The sequence below is a fragment of the Motacilla alba genome, chromosome 2 (assembly GCF_015832195.1).
Source record: "Motacilla alba alba isolate MOTALB_02 chromosome 2, Motacilla_alba_V1.0_pri, whole genome shotgun sequence".
Lineage (NCBI taxonomy): Eukaryota > Metazoa > Chordata > Aves > Passeriformes > Motacillidae > Motacilla > Motacilla alba.
Window position 1 is genome coordinate 14,706,320 of NC_052017.1, and position 20,878 is coordinate 14,727,197.

Below are 20,878 nucleotides of genomic sequence, written 5' to 3' on the forward strand. Positions count from 1 at the left end.
CTGAAGTACTCAATTCTAATATTTTAAAGCATTAGTTTAATTTTTCCTTTAAGTAACAGGAATTTGACCCTGGTTATAGACTTACATTAAAGCCATTTCTGAATAGCAGTAGGAGAATATAGACTGTGAAGCTGTATGTAAACTTCAACTTGATTAAGCATTTACTTTGAAATTTTTTGAAGGGTTTTTCTTTTTTCCCTTGAATCAAAATCCATTCCAGTCAGTATCCTGTTATTGACTTGTACCCAGGGAATGGTAAACTTGGAAGAGAGTTTCCATGTTAGAAGTCACAGAATAACAGAATAAGCTGATTTGGAAGGAACCCACAAGGATCACAGAGTCCAACTCCTGGCCCTGCACAGCACCAGCCCCAAAAGTCACACCATGTGCATGACAGCATTGCACAAACACTTCTTGAATTCCTTTGGGCTTGGTATTGTGACCCTGGGGAGCCTGTCCCAGTGACCAGCCACCCTCTGGGTGAAGAATCTTTTCTGCATATCCAACCTAAACGCCCCCTGACACAACTTCAGGCCATTCCCTCATGTGCTGTCACTGGTCACCAGAGAAGAGATCAGTGCCTGTCCCTCCTCTTCCCCTCACAAGACTGCAGTGAGGTCTCCCCCTCAGTCTCCTCTCCCCCAGGCTGAACAGACCAAGTGATGTCAGCCGCTCCTCACACAGCTTCCCCTCAAGGCCCTGCACCATCTTTGTGGCTCTCCTTTTTCTGCTTTCGAACAGTTTTGTACATTTCTCATATTGTGGCACCCAGAACTGCCCCCAGCACTTGGAGGTGAGGCCGCCCCAGGGCAGAGCAGAGCAGGACAGTGCCCTCCCTTGCCCTGCTGGCCATGCTGTGCCTGACGCCCCCCAGGACAGGGTTGGCCCTGCTGGCTGCCAGGGCACTGCTGGCTCAGGTTCAGCTTGCCATGGCCCAGGACCCCCAGGTCCCCTTTTGTGGCACAGCTCTGCAGCCTCTCGTTGCCCAGTCTCTACATCCAGGGTTGCCCCATCCCAGGAACAGAATCAGCACTTTGCCTTGTTGAACTTCATGTGGCTGGTGGGTACCCAGTCCTCTAATCTGTCCTCTAATCTCTGCAGGGCCTCCCTAGATCATGACCAGGAGCTGTATCAGTGTGAAGTGATGATACTCTACAAATACATTAGTCTTCGTATATATTTTTACTATGATTTTTTTGTCTTTGTATCTAGTACCACTTGTTTCTTAAATGTTGCACTTTGAAAACATGCAGGGTATTAGTAATTTGTGATGATTTATGTACAACTCTTATGTTGGTACATTTCTTACAAAAAAACTTTCAGAAATAGATTCGATTGGAAATAAAACCTATCCGTCAGTTACATTCAATTTGGCATATTTGTCAGTGTTTCTGTACTTTGAGTGTGCTTGTTATTTTTCAGTTAGGTATGGAAGTAATGATTGGTGCAAGTTCTCTGAGTGACAGCTAAACACTTCACTGCTGCCATTTGTCATGTAATAGCAGGTGTTCTGTAATTTAATCCGTACTCCTTCAAGACATCTGTATTTTTCTCAGTTTTAAAATATTTTATAAGAAGCGTGACTATCTTTTAAGTAGCAAGCAATTGTAACACTATGTTCAATTAGATGCACTTTTCTGAACAATAAGTATCTAACCTGTCAAATTTTATTTCTTCCTCAGTATTATGAAATTATCATTTCATTCATATGACAACATATGACATGAGAACAATCACTGAAGAAGCATTGTATTTGACTATTCACACTCATGTTAAATATTTACTGTTGAGCAAGTGTTGGTATTTTTTTATCATGCAGGGCATACAATAGCACTGTGCCTCAGTGAACTGAAATACCATTGTCATTGTCAGATTTATAACATATTTTTGTTAAATGACTCTAGCATGAAAGAATTATGTATCTTAGACAAATATTTTGCAAAATATAAAGCTGTCCTGGTTTCTTTATCTAATAGGTTTTGTCTTTTTAGAATATCCATTGGAAAATGGTATCACATGCTAAAGTAATAGTTTTGTTCTTTGAGTATGTTTATTTTAACTTTTTTAGAATCATAGGTCAAGTGTGGTTCTGCACATTTTGTATCCATGTTAGTATGGTTGTTTGGTGGTGGGAGATCTCAAGCTTCCATTAGCCTTGTAAATGTGTTTCTTACCATCAGCTCTCACTTTGCTGGAACCCCTGCTGCCTTTGTATCATTAACATAAATGCAGGTGCAAATAGCATTTATGTACTTTGATAGAAAGCAGTTGGAGACGTTTCACTGTGGGACACGACACTTTCAGATTGTGTACATCTGTTCAAATAATGTATCCAAGCCAGTGACATGAATGCAAGGATAAAAACATCTGCCCCTGAGACCATTTGCCATACAGCAGATGCTTGCATCTTTATTTATGCAGATGGTTTGTGTGATGAGCTGAGCAATGATGAAAGCGAGAAAGTTTGACAGTTTTCAGGGTATTCCTTGGGATGGGAAAATCTGTTGATGACAGTGCTTTATTTTCATATGTCTAATGAAAGAAGAACATCTAGTATAAATACTGGTGGTTCTAGTAACATGGACGTGCCATGTTGGGATTTTTTTTAAATCTCAGGCACAATAATTGTACTGCAATTATAGAAGATGCTAATAGAAGTAATTACATTCAAACTGGAAGGCTCAACTGCTTAGCTTTAGGATGCTCTCAAGTTATACCAAACAATGAATTGATTGAAGAGTGTGCAGAGGTAGAATATTTTGAAATACTAAGCTAACTCGTCACCAAGTCGTTCGGAGGCTGGTTGCGGTTCTATACCCGATTCTGCGGCTGGGGGGATTTTTCAGGACAAGCCGTATTCAGGCGTGTGTGTTGTTTGAAACTGGCAGCGGGGCAGTGCCGTGAGCCGGGCTCTGAGCCGGGCTGGCACCAGCGGAGCGGGGGCGGCGGGCCGGGCACCGGCTCCCTCTGCTGGCTCCGCTCCGCGCTCCTTCGAGCGCCGCGGACACGGGCACAGCCGCGGCTGCACGGGCCGGGACTGCGCGCACGGCGGCTCAGGGCGTCATCCTCTCCTTTCCATGCCCTCCTTTGCTGGCACCGCTGCCGGGCCTTGCTCGTCCATTATCACCTGTCAGCAGTGTATTCCACAGTTCCTTTGCAGCACATCCGGCCCCTTCTCTTGAGAGCCAGCGCTGCCTTTAAACAGCATGGTGACTGGCACGGGCAAGCTAGCGATGTCAATAAACATTGCAAATAATTGTAATTATGCACTGGGGGAGGAAAACCAGTCAGATACTGTAATTTAAATTGTTTTCTGCTGCATCCTACTGCCAGTAAGGTCTAGCTGTGTTCAAGTTCAGCAGTAAGGGATAATTTTATATGTTATGAAAACTAATGTTTTCCTAGCCAGGACCATAGTATTTCAGAAGATGTTTTAGTTTTCCTATGCTATGCAGAGTCATGTCTGTCTTTGAAAAAATATACATGAAAAATATACATACCTATTTAAAGCACTGTGGAGATCCTTTAATATTTATTTTAGTTTTAATCTTCAGTGGAATTAGCTACAGGCAGCAAAGTTTTGGGTATCTCAGTCAGAGCTGCAGAGTTTTTCTGAAGAAGTCTGGCTCCTGAATAAAGAAAAGGGGGCACCCTTTAGAGCAACCAAATTAGAGCAACCAAAAACCTTATATAGGGATTCTCCATTCAAAACTTTGACCACTTGGGTAATTTTCAGTGAAATTACCTATTAAAAAATTGCCCAGAAGATATTCTACATCTATCCTTAGAGTTTAACAATTGTTCTGGTCATTTCTTTGGAGAGTGATAAATTTGTGTATAATTTATAACAGAAGACTCAAAATAGGCCAAGACAAGACTGGCAGTCTTTTGATCCTCTGTTTATGAGGAAACATTTTTGAGGTTTGTACTACAGAAGTCACCATGCAGATGTTTTTAATGCCTCAAGTAAAATAGGGTTGCTATATTGAGCTGAAATAGCAAATAATTTGTTTTCTCTTGCATACAGTCTTTCTTTAGAAAACAGTGCACTGATTCGCACAAAAAAGAAAAAAAGTATTCTTTAACAGAAATAAAACTTTTGCTTTTTTGTTGTGTTCTCTTTTGTTTGCATGTCAGTATTTAAGAAAAAGAAATTTTGGGAGTAAGAGGCCTAATTCCTTTCCTGAAGTGAGACATACCTGTATTCTGTCCCAAAGGGCGTTGAACTCTCAGTAAGATGTAGGTATGTTCTCTTTTTTAAAAGAAGAGCAAAAATCTAATCAGAAACTATTTTATTAATTAAATGGTTCTACTTGACCTTTTCATGCTGCATATTTCTTGAAGAATTTTGCCTTAATTTTTGTAGCAGTTTTGGTAGTTACTGTTTCCTGTACTTAAGAGAAAATAAGTCTATTAATTACTACTTACATTAGGCATATTGAAACTTTGTCCATGTTGATTTGATCTTGATAGACCCTTTAAAATAACTTTACATTGACTTTACAGTGGATGAATTGCTGTTTAGGTCCATTTCTTTCCTGAAGCTCAGTAAAAGAAATTTCCACTTTTCCGCAATTTTCTCAGGAATTTTGAAAAAATCAATTACAGGTGTTTATCCCCACTTTCTAAAGTACCTAATTTATATTTGCAATGCTGGTTGGGGGTTATAAATTACTAGTTTATGACCAATGCTTCCATCACCCCCTTCAACTATTTTCTGAACAATTAGTTCCCCCAAGTGGCTGCATCATTGCAGTCTTGCTTTGCAAATCTTCAGGGATGGTGTCCTCTGTGGAACAGAATGACTGGGCAAAACCAACAAAGATAACCACTGGACTTGCAGTGATAGCAAAATAATTTCCATTCTACTCAACTGCATCCTGTCAGATCACCAAGGTTTCTAGATAATGCCCACTTTGAGGCTGACATGGCTGGTTGCTGAAACTTAGCAGAGGCATAAAAGAAGCTGAAATACAGTCTTTGATGTTGTATCTAACAGTGGCTCTCAAAAAGAAGTTCCGTGCTTAAATAGGAATTAAATTCAATCACTTATTTGTGTGGTTGCAGAGGCCAGGCATCAGTTTGAGCCTTTAGTTCTTACACTGCCATAGTGAGAAAAGTCTGTGTAGTTTCTTCAGCTGTTAGGGTGGAAAAGGTTGTTAGTAATTATAGATACTTTATGTCTAGCTTTTATGGCAGTTTTCATTTCTTGATATGAACATATTTTGATCTGCTTAAGACCTATTAATTTTGTTGACCTTAATATGAAATGAGTAGCTTATAACTTGAAAGGCTGTGCCTTCAAAAAAATGGAAAGCTTTTAAAGTTCACAAACATTGCATGAGAGGTGCTAAAAAATCATTTAGATCTGCTAATAAATGTATTTTAAATTCACTGCAAAAGTGTCTAAAAATCTCTTATGTATTCTGACTCTCAGGAAGGACTTTGAAGACTTTCTTCCTTGATACAGTAGCACAAAAAAAAAGGCTTTTTATAATAGGTGGATTGCATTGCCCACATTATATGTAGGAAGCTGCTTTTGAATAGTGATTTACCTTTCCTGATTACCTACAGTGATTTTTGAATAGTGTGGCTAATACGTTTCAGGTTGCAACTCAAAAAGGTTACCTCAAAGCTGTTGACCACTTGTGGTTCCTTGCAGAAGTAGTATTTAATACATATTTTAAAAGTTATTTGTGGTGGGACAATACAGGAATCTATGAAATCTAAATCTATGAGAAATCAAAAATTATATGTTAATTATTACTGTTGCTAATGCTGCTAATATAGTGACTAAATTTCTCAACAATGTGTTAACTTGTGTTTAACAAGTCTGCTTTAGTATGGGTATTTTCTATGCTATACGTTTCTCAGGGGACAGGGATATTGAAGCCAAGATGCTGGTGAGAGTGATGGGCAGGTAAAAAATTTATTCATTGTATCTAGTCTGAATCGACTTTATTTTAGTTTTAAACCATTATGCCATGTCCTGTTTCTGCAAGCACTGTAAAAAAGTGTCACTGTCTTTCTCTTCAGCCCCTTTCAGGTATTGTAAGGCCCCAATCAGTTCTTCTTGGAGCCTTCCCCAGACTAAATAACCCCATCTCTCTCTCAGCCTTTCTTCATCTCAGCCTTTCCTCATACAAGAAGTGTTCCATCCTTCTCATCGTTTTTGTGGCCCTACTCTGGACTTGCTCCAGCAGGTCCATGTCTTTCCTGTGCCGAGGGCTGCAGAACTGATGCAGTGCTCCAGGTGGGTCTCACCAGGTCAGGGCAGAGGGGCAGAATCCCCTACTGCCCAAGGTGCTCTGGACGCAGCCCAGGAGGACACTGTTTGGTTTCTGGGCTGAGTGCACATTTGCAGCTCACAGTCAGCTTTTCATCCACCAGTATCCCCAAGTTCTTGGCTGCTCTGAATCCCTTTGGCCCCTCCTGTATTGATACCAGGGACTGTCCTGACCCACGTGCAGGAACTCATCAGCTTCCCATGAGGCCACTTCCTGATCTTGTCCAGGTGCCTCAGGCATCTCATCCTCCAGGTGTGCCAGCTGCACCTCTCAGCTTGGTTTTGCCCCTAGACTTGCTGAGGGCGCACTTAATGCCATTGTCTTTGTCACTGATATGGAACAGCACTGGTCCCAGGATGGACCCAAGGGACGCCACGTGTCATCCATCTCTGCTGCACTGCGTCTTTCTCTACTCCCTGGGTGACGGAGGAGACCCGGCACCGACGAGCCGGCACAGCGAGCAGCGGGGGCACTCTCCAGATGCGCCTGGGCGTCCAGAGGGCGCCTCGACTGGATGTGCAAGGGCAGCGACAGGCAGAGAAAGGAAAAGAGTGGACTCCGCTCGGGGGTGCAACCCAGAATTTATTCCAGGGAATCCAACCGGGCAAAGACAAAAGGGGAGGGGCTACAGGGGATTATAAAGGGTGAACAAGGATGGGGTGTGGCTAACAAAACAGCCAATGAGAGCTAAACAGGGGTGTTAACAAGAACTTGAAGGACAACAAAAGCAACCAATGAAAACATGTTGTGGGAGGGGCCCCAGCCCCTGAACCAATCACCAGGCAACCTGTGGGGAATGTTCTGGAAGAAAAGGAAAGGCCATCTGGTGATGGACAGGGGTCCGGGGAGGGCTTGGGAGATTGATAGAGTACAAATCGGGACAAACCAACCAAGGAAAATGGGGGAGAGCAGGAGAACACATTGGGAAAGGAAACTTGGGCAGAGCCAACCAGAGGGGGGAAACGAGAATACGCACTAAATTTATAGCACATCACAACACATCTCCATATGGGCATTGAGCTGTTCACCATGAGCATCCAGCCAATTCCTTATCAATCCAATAGTCCATCTATCAACAGAGTCTATACCTCTCCAATTTAGAGAAAAGGACTGTATGAAAGGCCTCTCCTATGTACACTTTCAAACAGAGGAAAGCAATTCTGGAAGTTGAGGAAGTGGTGTAATCTAATTTTTTTTTCTTATGTTATATCTGTATAAACTTGGCAATATATGGTTAATAGTGCAGAAAGGATGTTTCAGGCAAAAACTAATGACTGAATTAGAGAGGAAACTGGAGGACTTCTTAAATGCAAACTATATACCCATGATCTTGGATTACTGTGTGACTTACCTCTGCAAGGTGACAGTTTATGCTAAAAATACTTTTAGCTTATTCCCATGTTGAAAAACGACACAAGAAATTTTAATGTTGAACATCCTCTTTAATGGAGTCCAATTAATATTAAAAAAAATTGTTATTTCAATGTGCTCTTCTGCTAAGAATAGTCTTTTGGAGACCATTTAAGGAATCCAGAAAGCATCCCACTGGTCACAGAATTTCCTGAAATGCCCTATCATCTTAATCCCTTAAAATAATAAATTGCACAATCTGTAAAGAGGACTTTCCTAAATTATAAAAAGCTTATTGCACAACTAGCAAATCACATTTATACTCAAATCAGATTTAATTATATATAGCTTTAAAAATACAGCTTAAAGCTTCTAGAATTTCAACAAGTTATTTTGTTCCTCCTTTGGAATACCAGAATAAGTTTTCTAAGTGTATTAGCACATTCTGTATCTTAATGTTTATGTGAATGATCTACAGAGTTTTTCCAATCTTGCATTAAAATACTTTGTTATATTGTTTATTTTTCTAAGCCAGTTTAAATTGCACAAAAGCGCTCTTATGTAAACATAGTTATAATACTCCTTAAAAAATCAAGTACTTAAAAGGTAAGAAATGTGAGATTCCTCTTTTGGCTTAAATGCTTCTCCTTTCCACCTCATGTGTGATGTTGGTTACCTGTTTTAAGTCTGCATTTAATTCTCATATCCCACCCTGACTCTTTCGCTTGGACACTTTTCAAGTCTCATTTCTAGTCTTGTCCTTTTTCTGCTTGCCCTGTATATTCTCCTGTTTCTCTTCTACACTGTCAGCTCTGCAGTTCAGAGATAAGGAGAGGCCATTTCCTTTTTCCAGCTTGGGTGCTTGGACCTAAAGCCATAGTTCAGGGAAAATCCTGAAGCAGGAGCACATTCAATAGAATGTAATCATTGGAAAAGTTAGCTGCTTGAAGTATCTACTGAAAACATGCCCAAAGTCTACAGCTTTGCCTCATTTGGGTAGCTTTTCACAGATGAGAGAGTCATTGCTGTGTCACGTATGAAGGTCTTCACCTGATGCACAGATGTGTCACTAGATTTTTTTTTCTTTCTTTTTAATTTTTTTAATGCAGACATACTGAGAGTGGCTGGTATTTTCTGTTGAAATTAATTTTAGAAAATTTTCTGATGCAAATACCCAGAACATTCAATCCAGGTAGTTATTCTTAGCAAAGGTAGAAACAACTGCAAAGTAATTGCTGTAATGTATAGAGCTGGAAACACACAGTTTGTAGACTTTATTACTAATTTTAGTTTGTAGAGGTGTGTGGCAAAACTGGTTTTGAATAAAGAAGTCCAAATTCTGTTTTCTATAATATCTGCAGTTTATTTGCATGGAATTATGGAAAGTGTAAATGAACACAGAATTTAGCCCTGTGTTAAAACTACTCAATAAAGCTACTGAATCTTCATTTTTTGAAGCATTTTGTTTTGCTGCTGTTGACCGTCTGCCATGACACTGAAGCTAAACCATCCCATCTGTTTGCCACATTAACCAGCTTTACTCAATTATAAAGCTATCACCTTGCATTTGGCATGCATTTGGTATTAGATTTTAAAGTGTATTTTGAGGAGAGAAGAATGGCAAAGAGCAAAAAGCCGAAGTTTTCTTAATGCATTAACTGGAAGTTAATGTTTTATATTGCCATTTTATATTGTCTTTTTCTGGGTGTTGTTGGTTTGGGGGTTTGGTTATTTTGGGTTTTTTTTTGTCCTGGGATCTATTTATAACTGAAGCGCTTTTGCAGGTGGTGTTTTTTTGCATGCTAATCCTGCAGAGAAACATTGTGTCCAACAAAGTATGCTGGGTCAGCAAAAGCAAGAAACTTGCGCTGGAAAGACAGTATCCACAGGTATTTAGTGTGTATGGAGATTTGGCAAAATGAATGATTAACTATCATTGGCAGAAAAAGATCGAATGTTGTGTGTTAGACAGTTGTGCATTTTTTTCTTTCAGAAAAGATACTCTTCCTTTCAAAGTCAGCAAAAGACTCAGCAGTATTAATATTCATTGAATACTCATTAATCTTGATCTGTATGCTGTCTTTTCCTTCAAAACAAGACTATTCTTTTTTTGGTGTTATTTTCTTTGATACGTCAATTCATACACAAATGAAATAAATACATGCACAGCTGAGGTGGACCTACAAGGATTATTTAAAAAATGAGCACTACTACTCAGTGGTTTCTGTGGTGGCTATTTGGTGGTTATTTTCAAAATGGACCAGATAGTACCGAAAATGAAATTTCTTTTGATACTTTCTACAGCATCTGAGTTCAGCAATGTTGTGTGCTTTACATAGGGAACAGACTAAAGGAAGTACAAAAATAAGGCAAACTAGGCTGAGGTAGACCAGACTTGGATGACTTGGGAAGGCAGGGGAACCATGAAGAAGCAGCAACCCATGGAAACTCCATTTCCTCCAGAGGAGTCTTCCCAGCATGGATCTATCAGAGAATTGAATGCATAATTGATTTTTGTGTTGGTGTGTCACTGTCCACTTCTATACAATTTTAAGGTTATTTAGAATGGATGAAAGCTTATGACATCCTGCAAGTATCTGAGGGATTCGATACTTGCAGGTCCTAGCATGGTAACCATTAATCTTTTAACAGAGATTTTTAAAGTAAATAGGTTGAACTGCCTTTGGTTTAGCCTTGTGTGTAATTATTTAAGAGTGTCTATGCCAACTCCACACTCATCTGAAAGACTGAGGACACAGCAGTTAAAAATGAGCTTCACATCCTTCAGATATTAAATCTAATATTTCATTTGTTTCCTTTGTTATTAATGAAAATTTTAAAGAAAGTATAAAAATTGTTGCCTTCCAGTGAAGGATTTACAGATTTACTTGTAGAAAAAATGTCTAAAACAAAGGGCCATCCTCATAAATGCCATTGCAGAGCCTCCCTTAACTGAAACTTCCCCTTCTTAGATGAAAGACTTGATGGGATTGCATGGGCACAAAGGCTTTTCCTCAGGTCACAGATGACAAGTCAAAATGAGTCCTTTGAATAAGAAACAGAAGTAATTTGGAAGAAATGAAATGCCCCTGAGAGATGCATATGAGGTTTCCAAGCTGTCTTTGCACAAGCCAGCCAGCCAGAGCTTATTCAAGTCCTTCATTATGGTGAAGACATGAATTACTATAGCTCTTGCTGTGTTCAAAGGAAGTTGTGGAAACTTTTCACCAACTATAAATGGAAAATAGAATTTTGGTCACTGATGATATTTGCATGCTCTGGGTGGGGTCAGTAGAACCTCCAGTCTGTGAATTGACTGGCTGCTTTCTGCTGATCCAAGATGCTAAGTAGTCTTGCACCAGCTCTTCCAATTATCTTTCCCAGTCTGCAGGCAAAATGTTATCAGAGGCTGGAGCATCATCAGGCAGCTAGTCTGCATCTAGCCCTTCTCTGTATTTAGGCACTGGCTAAGGAGCTCAACTACAGTAGCTGTGTTGGAGGGGAGGGAAATGCAGAGTTGAGTATTCCTTTCCTTACCAGAAGCACTGCAATGAATATTTGTGCACTAAAATGTCTAATGCAAACTTGTGAAAAAGGAGGGGAACAAAAAAAATAAAAATTGTACTGAAGGTTGGTACCAAACATAGCTTGCCTGGAAAACTCATGATAAAATTACACTAGTTAGAAAAAGTGTTTGTATAAAAATCCCTTCTCAAACAGTTTTATCGATTTTTAGTATTGTGTTACCTGTGTAAGAAGGGTATTGATCTAAACAGATCTTGTTTCAAAGAGGATCTTGTGTTTGATATTGATGAAGGTCTTAGCTGCCAGAGCAACACTCACCTGTGGATGAGTGAATGCTGAGAAAATATGTGGAGATACTTTATAGAAAAATGATTTTACTGCTTAATTCTGCATTAGGCAAGTCAATGCATTTGAGAAACATATGGTTCTTTTTAAAGTTAATGCCATACATTTTTTCTACAAATATTTCATCCTAAGTTCAACCTTGCATGTATGGCTGCCATTTGTAGATGTGACACGTCCACAGCAAAAACTTCCACCTTTTCCTGTTACCATTGGTTGAAGAGTGGGTGCCTTGTAACTTGGAGTAGCAGGGGTAGTAAATCTCCTGAAGCACTGGCATTCCTAAAAGTTTTATGCAAATCAACGAATGAAATTTTGAAATAAAAAGGGAGAGGAACAAGAGAAATGAGAGAGAATGGAAACAGCTTCATGTTGAATATTGTGGCAAGTTGAATAGCTGCTGATTTGGAGAAAGTCTTTATTGTCAGTGTATGACAAGCATAATCTGGAGAAATGGGAACTGATTCTGTCCTCTAAAAGGAAGGTACTTTATTCTGTTGTCTGCTGTATTTAAGCTATATGGTTTGATCTGTAACAATCATTGAAGTTCAGAGCTAGTTTGGTTAGTGATTACAATACTTTACATAATTTTATTATTCTTCTCAGAAGTACTTAAATTGTTTACTCAAAAGCAGCAGGAAGATACCTTGTAGGAAACGAATCATCATCTGACTAACAGAAATCTTAGTATCTGAAAATGTAAAGATTTCTATATATTTAGTGACTAGATTAAAAAAAATTTAAAATTGAGATTAAAAAGTGCTGTAGGGAAACAATTTTAGATATAACATGCTTCTGCTTTCTCTGGGTTGCACAAGCCGGGATTCATGCCAGTGTGCAGGGATCTCTATTTATGTAGGACTTCCAGGTGTACAGTAACCCAGTCTGCACAGAATGTCTAGAAATTCAGAAGGTCTCTACAAACATTGAGCAGAGAGAAAGTTATGGTGGTGCCCAGTAGTTTCACTTAACTGGAGTATAAAGAAAGTGCTTAATGGACTTGGGGTTTGATGCAATAGAAGGCAATAAAAAGATCAAAGGCTTATGCCCTGCATAGTTATTGCTCTATGAATCTGCTGATCAAAGAGTTTTGAAAAGCATCAGATCTACTAAATATGAACTGTAAATATGAGTTTATATGTGATTGCTCAGTGAATCCAGAATGTCCTGAAGGCAGTGGCTTTACTGCACATGTGCACACCATGATTATGCATGTGTATCTGTCCAGGAGTTCTGGTCATGAAACATGATAGGTCTGTAGCTTGTGGTGCTTGTTGCAAAGTGTGTGACGTCTGAGAAGAACATCCAGGATTAAGATAATTTCACTGGAGTTTCCAGTGTTGGTACTAATTCACAGTTACCTTTTTAAGTCCAGAATCACCTATAAATGCATTTGTAATACAAGTCTTTAAAATGGCAAGGAATGGAAACTTTCCTATGGAATTATTGTACTACAATATTTCAAGGTCACAGCATTTACTTTCACGTATTCAATTCAAATATGATTCCTCTCTCAAATGATTTTTCCTTATGTCCAAATTGCCTTTCTGCCTGGAATCTTTGTAGTTGAATTTTCAGTGGTTGCAATTTCCATTTTTCCAGGAAACCTATTCCAGGTTTGGAGAACTGGAGGTGTCAGTAATTGAATTTGAGAGTGGGTAATGAGACTGATAGATGAAATGGTAGTGGTACAATTAACAATGTATTAACTCCTTTTCTGTGGAGTCTGAAAGGTCAGCAGGTGTCTTTGCTGCCTAATGCATATTATATCATATGAATTTTACCGTTTTCCTTTTGTTTGTTTTAATTTTCCTCATATTTTTTACTAAAAACATTTGTGACTTTTATAAGCACGATTAGAAGTAGGAAGAAATTGTTATATAACCTTGATAAATTGCATCTTTCAAGAAAGTGTTTAAATAATTTACTGCAGTAGTTCTGTTGTACATTAGTGGCACCTGAGTAATTTTTGTGATTGGGTATTTAACAGTAGTTAATACTCACTTTTTTTTTTAAAGTCCTCTTTGATTTTATTGTACATTATTTGTATGTTTTGTAGCAGGGATTTTTCTAAGACTTCATCAGGCAAACTTTGGTCTGTATCTAATAAAACCTACAAATTCTAAATAGTAGACAATGTCTGAAAGATGGCATGGTTCTGTTTGAGATACATGACCAGAGCTGGTGCTCAGAGAAGTTCTGTGTCATGGAGCTTAAATCCTGTCCCTGTTTTTCCAGCAGAATATTGCCAGCATGCTCTCGCAGCTTTTCCGGGGCTGAAGAGGCATATGGGTGTATTTGTTCTGAAATGTCATGTAGTTTCTAACCTAGAATGAAACATCCAATTAAGATTTGATTAAGAGAAGGTTTTTTTGCAAATGTTTGTTCAAGCGTGTTGCTTCAGACAGTACTTTTGTCAATGAAACATTTGCAATTCTAAGATTTAATTTGGTGGTCATTTAAATGTTTAAATATTTTTAATAATCTTGTGTTAATAGAATCCTTCGTTTTTGAGAGAGTAATTTTTAAAAAAATACTGTGTATCATATTACATCTATGTTATGTTATTCTTACAGATAAACAGAAACCCCCTTCGGATATAATACAAAGTTTTCAGAAGAAAAGTCAGTTTAGGACCATTGCTCCAAAAATGGTACCAAAAATTTTAACATCTGGAGTGGTTTCTAGCCTTCAGTCATCTTTGCCTGAGCCAATGGCGCCAATTTCAGCTTCAGGTTCTAAGCCCCTGGTGGTGCCAGCTCAGAACTATGCTGTCATGCAGGTGGCTGCTCACAAGGGCACATTTTCCCTGTTGGCTGTGCCGTGTGTTGCACCTGCCCTAACTCAGCAAGTTCAGCAGTCAACTGTGGCCCCCTCTGAAAACCTAAAGCTGCCCATCCCCAGGTACCAGTCTGTAAGAAATAAATTGCTGAGTGACAAAAAACCAGCACAAATCTCTGGTTTGAGTGCACATAACAAGAATCCTGCCAAAGCACTGATCTCATCACAGACTTCCCCCATGACTACTCTACCTGAAGACTGCCCTGAAGCTCATTGTGGTTCAGACTCAGCTGAGCAAGGGATGATGGCAGACTGTGACTCAGCTGAAATTGGAGTTGCCACATTCGTGATTAAAAGCAATTACGTGGAATCTAGATCTCTTTTAATGAACAAAACTAAAATTGCTAGCACTAATATTTCTGGACCATCTGTAGTTGAAGACTCTCTATCCAAGCCAGCAAGTACAACTAATTCCATGAAACTAAGTCTACACTCTGTGAAGACAGCATCGGAAACCACAAGAGAGTCGCTCCTGACATCTGAGAAACTAAAGGAAAAACCTACAAATTCTGCAAATCCTGTTGCTGTCTTGTCACCGGCGGTTTTTGGCAGTACAATTCAGATGACTCCATCAGCACCGAAAGGAAAACTTCCTATTTTGCCTTACTCCAGAATGAAAAATTCAGTGTTCTGTAAATCTAAGCAGAATATCAATGTTATGGACATACCTGGTCATTCACTAAAATCTGAATGTGAAAAGATACCATCTTTGATGAAAACCAAAGCCTTTGATAAGCAGTTAGGTGTATCATTTACACAAGTCCCCAAACAATCCATTCGAGAAAACACCACCTCTCCGTCTAGCAAAGAGGATGATGTCGACAGCCTGAAAAAATTGAGCAGTGCAACCTCTAAAAGAAGAGGCAGGAAAAAAAGAGCCCCGGAAGATTTATTGGCTTTTCAGGCCAAGCGAAGGAAATGCATCATTAATAAGTTTAGAGAAGGAAGAGAGAGGGCAAAGGTTGATATTCAGACACCTGAAGACAATAAAGCAGAAGCAGTGAAAAAGTACCGCAGTATCAGACCAAAACCCGTGGTCGTTGTGCAGGCGCTCGCACCGCTGGCTCCTGCAGCAGTCGTAGAGACGCCGTCTCGTGAGCAGGACTCATTTTTAAACGGTTCACTCACCAGTAAATGTCTAAGTTCCAAGCACACTGATGCTACATCAGCTAAATCAAGTGATCTAAGCAGAAATACATGTTCAGCTGTCCCTAAGCCGCTGCACAGATGCCATGTTTGCAACCATACGTTCCAGTTCAAGCACCATCTCCAGGACCACATGAACACACACACGAGCAGGCGGCCCTACAGCTGCAGGATCTGCAGGAAGGCATATATCCATTCTGGGAGCCTGAGCACCCATATGAAGCTTCATCACAATGAAGGCAAATCCAAAAAGCTGGTGTGCTGTGAATTCTGTGCTAAAGTTTTTGGCCATGCCAAAGTGTACTTTGGCCACCTCAGAGAAGTCCACAGGGTTGTTATCAGCACAGAGCCCTACACTAGTGAGCAACAGGTGCAAGATACTTTAAAGAAGAGAGACAGGAATATAAAAGAGGCAGAAGAAGCTGCAGAGAGGTGAGAGTTTTCATTAATTAAATGCTAATGAAAACTGGATTTCAGGTTGTCAGTGGAAATTAATAAACTTCACCACTATGAAAATTGTTGCTTTTTTCCCCCAAGTGAGATTCCAAATTGTTTAAATACTCCATTTGAATCTAGTTAATCCATTACCTCAACCAGTGTATTTTAGCTGATTTACTGACTATAAATCATTATTGGCACCTGAATATCCAAAATAAATTTGCATATATTCTAGTAACACCCGGTATAGCGCTATATTTGGGTCAGTTGGTTTCTTGTGGTTAGTGCTCTGTCTTCTGTTCTACCCACTTTGGGATTTTCCCTAGAAGATAAGGGAACCAATTGCAGTAAGCAAAAAACAATTCATATTACTGCAAAAAACAATTCATATTTCAGTATTAGCCTGTAGTTTGCTTTCCCTGTTAAATACCATTATCCCACTTCCTTTTAGGGAGTGCTGTGAGCTAATCTGTCCTGAGTTTACTACTGCTTTTGCAATCACTCAGCCAAGTAGAAAAGTTAACATGCACCATATTAAAATGGATAGAACATACCTTTACCTCTGTATTACGATTTTGAGGTGAAATCTCTTGATATACTATAAATGTCGCCTTTTTGTTTGTCCCACTGTGCATTTATTTTCACTGAAGAACACTTGGAGCTTCAATGTAACTGCTCACTCCAACACTGCAGTTCCATTCTGCTCATTTTACTTTTCGTAGCTCCACTCTCTGGAGCAGCAGTCAGAAACTTTTACAGTCTTGAGACAAAGAAACACCAGTACTTTTTTGTCAGTCTTAGTAGGTGTCACACAGTGAATCATTCAGTTTATCTGTTTTGTTGGGTAATCTGTCTAATATGTATACATACACAGTGTTACGAGGTCCTTCTTGTGGATGTTATGAGAAGGTGTCTGAGGAGATCTTGTTTTGATTGTGTTAACCGGGGACTGCCTGTGAATCCTTTATACTACAGAGCTGTCCTAAATCAGGGGAGGGGCTGTCCAATTGCCAATTAGGTATTTAAACTTTTCTAGACCATGTTACCGACTTGTAGAAAAAAAAGGCAAGAAACTTTGAAATTTCACAGTTTCCATCTTGGAAAGGGGGGTGGTTTTGCCTCAAATTGACCTAGATCACTCACTGTAAACGAGTAGATTTCTCTTACTTGTACATTACAGGTAATAGTAATTTTCACTTTTCTAGCACAGCACTAGAAGTATTTGGATTGACCTCCCTGAATCAGGAACTTTTGTTAAAGTTATCAGCCTTTTATTAAAGGCTGGTGTTGTTAAAAGGTTATTTCTTCCAAAGCTAATTTTGGAGTCAGTTCTTAAACTCAGAAGTGTCATTTGGTTTGTGTTTTTTCCCTAATCAGCCTTACTAGTATTTATTTAGTTTCTCTTTTTTTCCTCTTCCAAATGAATTAGATACTGTAGAAACAATGCCTTTTTTTAATTAAAAGTGTTTCATGACTGTCATCTCTTCTTAGAACTTTTAAGAACAGAAATTGCCATCCCTCTTCTCTGCCTGGCTAAGACTTAAATAGTTTGTATTTCCTTTTTTTAACAGGGGAAACAAGTGCAATTTTGAGGACCTGTTCCATAACCCGGGAGGAGTGAAATTACAGGTCAAATGTGGTCGATGCCAGTTTATTGCAGAGTCTTTTGGTGAAATGAAGTTTCACTTATTGTGCTGTCATGGAGAAGAGATTCAGGGAAGAGTGAAGGAAGGGGTTTTGCAAGGAAGCAGAGGAACAAAGGGGAAACTGGTCAAACATACAACCCACGTGTGGAAACAGCACAACGAGAGAAGACATTTAGCAAAGTGCAGTGCCCGTCAGGAGGAGCTGTATAATGTTCCAAAACCAAAGAGACAGATGTACTTCCACCATCAAAATGATGTCAATCTTGTACCTAAAAGTGAACCAACCCAGTCAGGAAGTAGTGAAACCTCTAAGGAGTTGCAAAATGTGGGGTTTGGCACACAAAGGAAAAAAATAGAATTTTGGTCTAAAGCAGGCTATAACTGCATTTTATGCAAACAATTATTTGGAAGAAAAGAGGATCTTTGTAATCATTGGCAGAGTCATCATAATTGTGAAGACCCTTCTACTTTATGGACAATTTTTACTTTGATATCAAAACAAGGAATTATTGAACTTTCTGATAGTGGTGAATATTGAGGCTCAACTCTATAATGCTATGAAAAACATTAACTACCTTACCAAATTGTTCTTTCACTGTCTTGCTAAACTAACTCAACAGATGCATCACTTAAAAGGTTTGTTAGTTGGGTTTGTAGGGGATTTTTTAAAAAGCCATATTAACCCTTATTTTGGTGACTAGAAAATGTGTTTACTCTGTGTCATTCCAGATGGGTACATGGAAGCTGATTATAAATCCTTGTACTTAAAATTCATGCTTAAGGAACTTTATAACAGCAAATACTCAATACTAATGATTAACCTCAATGAAATATATTTGCAAATTATACTGTACACACAGAAATAAATCAATTTATATGAAGTAATCTCAGTCTTAAATTAAATTAAAAACCTGAGTGGAAGTCAGGTCCCAACTATGCTCCCAGATTTTGTGGTAAATGTGCAGTTCTCTCAATCACTTAAATGTGCATACATGCAGCCAGCACTCAGGAGCTTTGTAGTCTATAATTTAAGAACTTCTGATTCTTGTTTTCTTGATTTCAGTGTCTTCAAAAATGTTCATTGCTTGCAGGTGTTTTTGGTGTTCAGTTCTGTCCTGGTAACAGCAAAGAGATTTGTGTTTTAGAAGTAAAAGCTTCACATGTATTTTTATGCCTGTAGCTTTTTGGGTTGAAGATGAGTTGCCACCCATTGAGATGGAGCACAGCACATCTCCAAGGGGACAGGTCCTGTCAGGCTGTAAGATGGTAGAGTTCTGGAGCTTGGCTTTGATGAAAAGGTCATTGAAACCATTGAATCCAATTTGAAATTGATGTTTAAACTGCTTAAAGCCTTATGTTCCTCTGAATTATTTTGGGAGCAATAATGGAGGCAAGTCTAAGAATCACCACATCATTCTCCAGCAGAAGTCAGAGCACGTCAGAGGGCAAGCTGAAAAACACACCAGTAGTGTCCCTACAGTACTACTCTATTCATTCCTTCTTGTGGTCAGCTGTAATGGAGGGATTCCAATGATAAAAGAGTCATTCCTAAAATGGCCTGGGTTGCCTCTCACTGTTTTGCAAAAATTATGGTGATGAAAACATGAGAAGAGATCTAAAAATGTTGAGCTTTCTGAGTGGGATTCCACAAACTGTTGCAATATTTTGTGTATGTGTTTTGTTTTTAAACAGTAAAGGCAGTTTTGATGACCTAATAGTTTTGAATGTGATTTCTTGTTGTGTGGTGCTTTGCCCTGAAGTTGAACTGTAAGGTAGGAATCAAGAATAACAAAAAGCAAAAAGAAAATGCCCTGGAACTGTATTTTCCCATGGATTTTCAAAACTTTCTTCCTACTATCTGTTGCTATAAATTCAGATTTGTAGCTGTTTCTTTGCTTTCATATATTGGGTATTTTATGCTGAATTACCTTAAAAGTATTACTTGTTCTTATTCTCGACACATTCATCTTTTAATGTTACAATATATTATACATTATTTATAATGTTACAATATATTCATATTTATTTTCACTGGCATATTAGGACAGGAACAGCTGTTTTTAAAGTCAGTGTTTAGTATCAGACCGAGGCTGTATTTAACTTAGTAGAGTGTGTTGCATTTAGCAGCATTTTTTGCCCCTGCAACTTAATCCTTTGACTTTAAAAATCAAACAGCAGGGGGTTTTTCTTGAAACAGAAATGTGAGAACAATCCCTCCTTCCCATAGTTACACTGTGTCAAAGGGAAGTTCATTCCCAGCATAAAGCATGCATTTTATGAGTTGGGAAAAACCATTTAAAAGTTTTGATCGTGGTCTTTTTTTAGAATGAACGTTAACTCACCCATCCCAAGGTATAGTTTAAAATGACCTGACATAAGTTCAGTACTGAGACAGAGTCCCTTCTGTTCAGGAACAGCAGCAGCCATGGCAGAGTGGCCCTTTAAAATTATTTTCAAAAGGTGTTTGTTAAAAACAGTGGTGCATCAGAGCCAGTGATGTAGATGGTTTGTTTGGGGGGGTCATCAGGCAAGAGGTGCACTTTCCCTGGAGGGGGAGCTGCAGTGATGGGAGGAAGGGGCTGGAATGAGGGAGTCAGTTGCAATTTCTTTAGTATAAATTTTCATGTGCAATCTTCTCGTATTTTGTACTTCTCTCCCTTTCTCCAGGCCAAATGGGTAAAGGAGTCTCAGCTTTCAGCAGTTCAAAACCTGAAAACATGTTTTAAAGCATGGTTCTAAGCCACTTCTCAGTGTCCTCATAAATGTTTAAAATTAGAAGCCTTTTTTTTTTTTATGAGCCTGAAAGCATTCTTATGTTTCAGGCTATTACAATTATGGTAGATTGTGAAAGGTTGGGGTTTTTTGAAAATAGCTTTGCATTAAATACAGATGTGTCCTTTGTTTAAAATGTGTTTGTTTGGCATTTGTGTTCATTTTGATAAGATTTGGAGGCCCAAAGTGAGTCTTATATACTGCAACATTTAGTAGTGTGTGTTTGCTGTCCAGCAGAAGGGCTGTTATAAGTTCCGTTTGCTGTTTACCTTGAAGCTGGACAAGTTAACATCTGGTTTTGCACACAAATTATGTTTTTAAATTGTTAAACCGAATGTTATTGTTTTTGTAGCTGTAGTTTTGTTCCCCTCTGATTTTTCATTAAGTCTCTCTTTCAGCTCCACTGTTCAACTTTAAAGCCATTCCTCGCATGGAAAGTTGTTCCTTCATCATCACACCATAAATAACCAAAGCTGGAGGAGTTCCATCACTTTTCTGGCTTGCAGAGTATTGCCCTTCTCCAGCTGCAGA

The 20,878-nt window shown here is 39.0% G+C and overlaps 1 protein-coding gene across 7 annotated transcripts in view; it reads left to right on the forward strand.

Annotated features, from left to right (window-relative positions):
* Positions 1–20,555, forward strand: part of ZNF438 (zinc finger protein 438) — a 53,849-nt gene extending 33,294 nt beyond the window's left edge. For 5 of the 7 annotated variants that reach the window (XM_038127717.1, XM_038127721.1, XM_038127719.1 and 2 more), the window contains 3 exons: positions 9,422–9,526; positions 14,081–15,923; positions 17,501–20,555. In XM_038127717.1, coding sequence (XP_037983645.1) covers positions 9,422–9,526; positions 14,081–15,923; positions 17,501–18,113 — 2,561 coding nt within the window. In that variant the 3' untranslated portion in view covers positions 18,114–20,555. The remainder of the gene's footprint in view (positions 1–9,421; positions 9,527–14,080; positions 15,924–17,500) is intronic. The other 2 variants (XM_038127723.1, XM_038127724.1) reach the window with 1 other exon arrangement.
* The last annotated feature ends 323 nt before the right edge of the window (positions 20,556–20,878 follow it).